Here is a 6,132-nt window from a genome sequence, read left to right as displayed (position 1 = left end):
CTTTTGGGATCCCACGGAAGACAGAGAAAGCAGCCGCAGAAGGATGGACAAGAGAGAAGCAAAGCAAAACAAATAAAGACAAAAGCAAAGGAATGCAAAACAAAAGGGGGGGAGAGAAAGAGAAAGAGAAGATTTGGAGTTAGTTGCAAATAGATTCCTCCACCCAGAAAAAGAGTAAGGCAGCTTAGGCAGTCAACTGCTTTTATGCTATGGAATATGCTTGCTACTACAGCAGAAGCGGAGGAGTTGCTAACTGAGCTGATGACGGAGACATGAAGGAGAAATCAGAAGTTAATAGTTTTCACAATCGCAAGAGGAGTCAGCTCGTACTGCCCTGCTACCATGGGGCTAAAACCCACATTACAGTGGAAATGAGTCATTTCCAGAACCAGAGAGCGGGTATGGTGTAGTGCTTACGAGTGCTGTCCTAAGATCTAGGAGACCAGGGTTCAAATCCTCACGCAGCCATGAAGCTGACTGCATGACCTTGGACCTGTCAATTATTCCCACACTGCATCCCCTCCCAAACCAGGTGGATGCCTATGGGAAAGCCACAAACCAAGCATAAACTCAACAGCTGTCCTAAGTTCTCTCTCTCCTGCATCAGGTAGACAAGAAGTATCCTAGCTGTGAATCTGGGGAGCTTCTGCATCACTGTTCTGACAAATAGTGAATGGCAGACTTCTCCTGATGCTTTTTAAAGTCTGCTGAATCGATGGCCATGACCATATCTTAGAACAGTGAGTTCCGTAAGCCAACTGTGTGAGAGAAGTCCTTCCTTTGATCAATCCTAAACTCTAGTTCTCTCCCCCCCCCCTTTTTTTGTGTGTGTGTGTGCCTCACAGTGTGGGAGGCGGAGGCAAATAAAGACTTGAGATAGGAAGGCACATTCTGTCTGTCCTTGACTGCTACCTAATAGGGAAGACTCGGATGGTTACAGGGGAGCCTCTCAGCTAAATAAAACTGCAACAATTCAGCCAAGTAGGCAGTCTTTTCTGCCTCTGCTGAAGATCTCTTTCACATGCACCTACAATTTGAGAAGCACTGAGGTGGTGAATGCAGTACCTAATGGGGGAAACTCACAGCCAGATAGAGAGTTTCTAATTCAGAGGAAGAAAAGGAATCGGGAAAGAGGCAGGAGACAACAAGAGCGGAATATGACCAAGGGAATGGGAAGGAAATTCTCCCTTGGGAACAGAATCGATTGGCTGCCTCAAACACATTTTAAGTCAATATGCAATTCTGCTGCAATGCAAATGCAACAAAAAGACAGACACATATAGGGGCACTCTAGGATTTAAATGATCAAAAAGGGCAACTAATTAAATCAAAATAAATGTGCAAGTTACCTAAACCTCAGAGGTGCGCTTTTCAGATATTATAGGAAGGATGCATTGCGTAGCATGGCAATGGGAGCAAACCCCAATACAGTAAGTGGACATCTTTCTGAATAAGCATGAATAGGAGCGGGTTGTACATTTTAAATTACCACTCTTCATTTTTTAGCATTCCCCATGACAAGAAGATACTAAAATGCAAAGCAGGCTCAAAATCAAAACTCTCAGCCTTCCCGGTTAGAAACTGCCCTCTTCAGTTAATCAGCTTCAGCTGCTTAAATCTACCAATTAAATTTCGTAATCCAATTGATTACCAAACGAGTGCTGGAAAATGCAGAGGCAAAATAAGGGCAGAAGGGCTGAGGGTTCTTTTGTAGCCTACAGCTTCTATGACTGGTATTCAAAAGTCAGTTTATCTGTATGTGTCCCCCAGAAGAGAAGTCAGTGACAGATGACATGACATAGATCACAATGAATCTGTTAGCCTTCAATGCACAACAGCAGTTTGTGCTGTAACAGACTGACATGGCTGTTATCTGGAATGGAATATCACTAGAGCCCAACCTTTTGGCAAAAGCAAGGCCCATGCAGGACCACTTTTTCTGGCCTGCATCATGCCTTCTGAGGGTCCTCTTGCACTATGGCCCAAGGAATCAGGAATTTGTGGTTCTTTTGTGGGTAGGGGAGGCATAGGAGAAACTGCCTGCAGGACATTTTCAGCAGCTGCTGGTTTAATACCACAGTGACTGGAGCATTTCCATTACAGTTTATAGTGCTTGGGCAAACGTGCTTGTTTCACTAGAACGGCACCAGAGCTGGATACTTACAGAAACAGAGGAAGAGTGTGTCCACACACATGGCATACACACTGAAGAATCCGTGTGCAATTAGATAGGAGCCTACAACCACCGTCTGCAAGAAAAAGCAGAGAATCGTCTCTGTTACGAGCTGCATCTCAGCTAGCCAGCGGCTGCAAACTAGAAATGGCGTTGAAGCTGCAACTTTTGCAAGAAGTCAAGAGTGGAAACCTGGGTTCATAAAAGTCAAGATGATGACCTTGGGCCAGTCAGTTACTTTCTGCCAAAACTCACAGGGTTGTTGTGAGAATAAAATAGGTGGCGGGGGGAACCACACTCACTGCCTTGAACTTATTGCAGGTGAAATAAATGTAAGAGAGAGAGTCCAATATAGATATAACTGCAAATTAATAGTGGTTTTCTCCTCCCTTTCCCAGCGTTCTCAACAAGCAACACAACTAACAAGGACTAACTCAAACTATCATAGCTGAAAGACAGAGAATATGCGAAAGAAACTTTAGCTGCCAAGATATGTAGTAGGGGAGTTAAGAACTGAAGAAGTCCTTAGCTTAGATACCAACCAGAATGGGGACCCAGTAGTAGTTAAGGGGTGGTGCTGTGTCTTGAATAACTTTTATCCTGTGGGTGAAAAAGAAGAAGGCAAGTATACCTAAAAGAGGAAAGAAAAACAAAATCATTTCATCTCAGAATTTTCTGTCTGATCTTCAAGTCAAACTTTTGAATCCATTCCTCCCCTCCTCCACCTCAGAGGCTATTCCCTCTGTGCCCCATGCATCTTTCGACAAGGTCTCTGCACAAATAAACATCCCCCTTCTCTGCAAAATTAGCTCTTGGACCTTGCGTTTTCTATCTGTGTGTAGTGGGAACAAGCTGAGCAAAAAGGAAGTAAGAAGCAAAACAATGCTGGGAATGAGGGGGTGGAGGGCCTCTGCAAATGGAAGGCATTTCATTCCCGAGGAGAAGCTGAATAAATCAGTTCAGAGGATGAAGGATATTTGAGAGGAGGCCTGAAATATCCCCAAGAACTTACCAACACTTCCCACAATCAGGAGTTTGCCAAGGAAAAGCAGGAAGTCTGTGACTTTATCCAGAACAGCAACCCTGAAAGCAGATAGAAGGAGAAACAATAATTTTCTAAGCCTCCTCTCCATTGTGGAATTATGTTAGAGAAATTTCTAGCAATGCCTAGAAGAGACTCCCGAGTAGAGTTACTGCGGGCAGCTTTTGCCAACCTGGTGCCCTCTAGATGTTGTTGGACTACAACTCCCAGAACATCAGGCAGTCTTAACAGCATGTGGAGGGCACCGGGTTAGAGAAGGCCACTTTAGATTATAGGTAAATGAACCGCCATGCATTTTCCCTTGTTGGACTGGGCACAACCAACAGATCATGGATTGCAGACCCCTGCAGTATATATGCCGTTTTTGTGGCTCAGGATTTATATTGCTTCCCCATTCACACCTCTGATACTGGACTTCACCATGCCTCTCCTCCCTCCACATTTCTCCTTTGTGCAGGGAAATTCTCAAGTCTGCATTCTCTCAAATAGCTGGTTCAAACAGAGCACATGAATCGAGCTGGTTCGCATCAAAAACACCAAGTTTGCAAGAAAATGATCCATTCCCAATTTTGAATTTAGGACTGAAGCTTTCTTTACACAGGAAATATAGAGCCCTGACCACATCCCCAAACCTTGCCTATAAGCCAGTGCAATGTTAATAACAATAATTTTATTATTAATATGCCACCCAGCTGACTGGGTTGGCCCAGCCACACCAGGCAGCTTCCAGCAAAATATAAAAACACAATAAAATATTTAAAAATTCCTGCTTTCAGATGTCTTCTAAAAGTTGTATAGTTATTAATCTCCTTGACATCTGGTGGTGGTGGTGGGATTCCACAGGGCAGGTGCCACTACCAAGAAGGCCCTCTGAACCAGCCAACTGACATCTATTCCCTATTGCCCATATGCCCATTTGGGCAGTGGTTTTGGCACTTGGGATCCTTCCCAGTTCTAAAGATATGGGATATGACACCATGTCATTTTACATTGTGTGCCAGTTGGCAGAAGCTGCACACCCTCTCTTGTAGCTCTGAGAGGATTCTTCAGCTTGGGGCCGGGGCGGGTGGGCAAGCTGTCTCTGAACAAAATGCTTAAAAGGAGTGGGAGGGAAATGAGAGGGAACCTTAAAGCTGGAAGACTTTCATCCCAAAGTAGCTTGCCCAAGGAGGATGCTCCCCCACCAGTCCAAAGAAGCTGGCTATCCCTGTTTAAAGCCCTGAAGCAGTAATAACTAGGCAACTCATTGGCAGGCCCTCACCTGACGATATTCCTCATGAGCAGGAAGAAGGCATTTCTTGCAGAAGTGCAGAAGTTAGTGCCATAAATGGCAATCTGTGGGGGGGAATCACCAAAGAGAATATGAACATTCCGTCAAGTTATCCAGGGTACTTTAATCAGGAGCTTTTGACCTCATGCCCCAGACCAGATGGATGATTTACATTGATCGTGACTATGTGACATTTGTTCAGCATCAGTGCTGCTCTGTTTCCAGAATGCAAAGAGGACTTGCAGGCAGAGAGAGCATGTTGGGAGTTTCTGTGCTTTCCTTTATGGTGTCTCTCTGTGCTGGTTCTTGTCAACTGTGGCCAAAGGTGGGATGACACCAAATGCAAGAATATAGATTGAATACCTCAACAGTTAACAAAGGATGGTTTATTGGCTTGGCCTAAAATGTTTCAAGTCTGTGGAACAGCCAACACAGCTTCTTTTCTAAAAAAAGTCAGTCATATCTTCCACGCCATATCTGAATATCTTTCGATAGAGCTCAAACCATAATGTCAGCAGATTCAAAACACTTTTGAGTCAATAGAACACTCTCTCTGCATCTTTGAGGTCTCCTCTTCATGTCATTGTCATCAGAAGAACCAGCACAGGTTGAAAGGACAGGGATGTCTTGAGTACAAGGTTTGGTAGCAGTACCAAACATGTCATGTTACAGCATTCCCCAAATCACAGGTATCACCAGAGCTTTCCAAACTGTGTGTCGCGACATGTTGGTGTGTCGGCTGCAGTGTGTAGGTGTGTTACACAAATGCAAATTGCTCCCCGCACTCCTCCCAGGGCTGGAGAGGGGTTAGTTTAACTTCCGGCTTGCTAGTAAAACTGAATTACTGCGTCGCGAAATGATGCATGTCTAAAAGGTGTGTCACCAGCATGAAAAGTTTGGAAAGAACTGACCTAGACACATTTCAAGCCTCACCATACCTGAAAACAGAGGGTGGATCAACACTCATGGTTTTTAATGCTAAAAAAAGAGTTAAGGAATGATTCTGATAACCATATAGCCGTATGATGTTCTTTTTTAACGTTCATAATGTGTTATTAAAATGTGACACCAGAGGGTGCTGCAGAGCAACCAACTACAATACGATCTTTATTGTCATTGTCCCATACAGAACAACGAAATTTTAAAAATCTACATCAGACATTCAAAACCAACAAGCCTGCTACTGGAAACCTGGAAGATGGTGTGGAAAGGAAGCAAAGGAGAAACCAAAAGTGGACCTTCCATGTCTTGACGTTTTAGAACGATATTTTTAGTATCATTCTAATAACATTTAAAAGGTGAGTGTAGATCTAGCCAGAGGCTTCTTCAAGGTCTAAAGCAGGGACAGATCTACTATGAAACTAATGAAGGTTAAGCTTCAGGTTCCCTAATCCTGGAGGGGCCCCAGAAGCAATTTAAGTCCACATTTCTTTTTTAAAGAAATGGGTTTAGTAGGCACAATTTGAGTCGCACGACTTAAATTGGTTACATTTTTGTTGTACAGTCAAACCTCGGTTCCCGGTTCCCGAATGCCTCCGTTTTGGAACATTTCGGCTCATGAATGCCAAAACCCCAGAAGTAACAGCTCCGGTTTTTGAACAATTTTCGGCTTCTGAGCCGCGTTTTTCATTTTTTCCCATTGACTTT

The 6,132-nt window shown here is 43.9% G+C and overlaps 1 protein-coding gene across 4 annotated transcripts in view; it reads right to left on the bottom strand.

Moving 5' to 3' along the window:
• The window catches only part of SLC44A2 (solute carrier family 44 member 2 (CTL2 blood group)), a 54,722-nt gene that overhangs the window by 4,820 nt on the left and 43,770 nt on the right, over nucleotides 1-6,132 (bottom strand). For all 4 annotated transcript variants that reach the window (XM_083593253.1, XM_083593252.1, XM_083593254.1 and 1 more), the window contains exons 18-21: nucleotides 4,477-4,550; nucleotides 3,186-3,256; nucleotides 2,716-2,804; nucleotides 2,165-2,249 (exon numbers count right to left, since the gene is read on the bottom strand). In XM_083593253.1, the coding sequence (XP_083449379.1) occupies nucleotides 2,165-2,249; nucleotides 2,716-2,804; nucleotides 3,186-3,256; nucleotides 4,477-4,550 (319 nt within the window). The remainder of the gene's footprint in view (nucleotides 1-2,164; nucleotides 2,250-2,715; nucleotides 2,805-3,185; nucleotides 3,257-4,476; nucleotides 4,551-6,132) is intronic.

The sequence above is a fragment of the Podarcis filfolensis genome (genome assembly GCF_964270895.1).
Source record: "Podarcis filfolensis genome assembly, chromosome: 17".
Classification (NCBI taxonomy): domain Eukaryota; kingdom Metazoa; phylum Chordata; class Lepidosauria; order Squamata; family Lacertidae; genus Podarcis; species Podarcis filfolensis.
The sequence above is the reverse complement of the archived record's forward strand: the minus strand, read 5'-3'. Positions and strand labels throughout refer to the sequence as shown.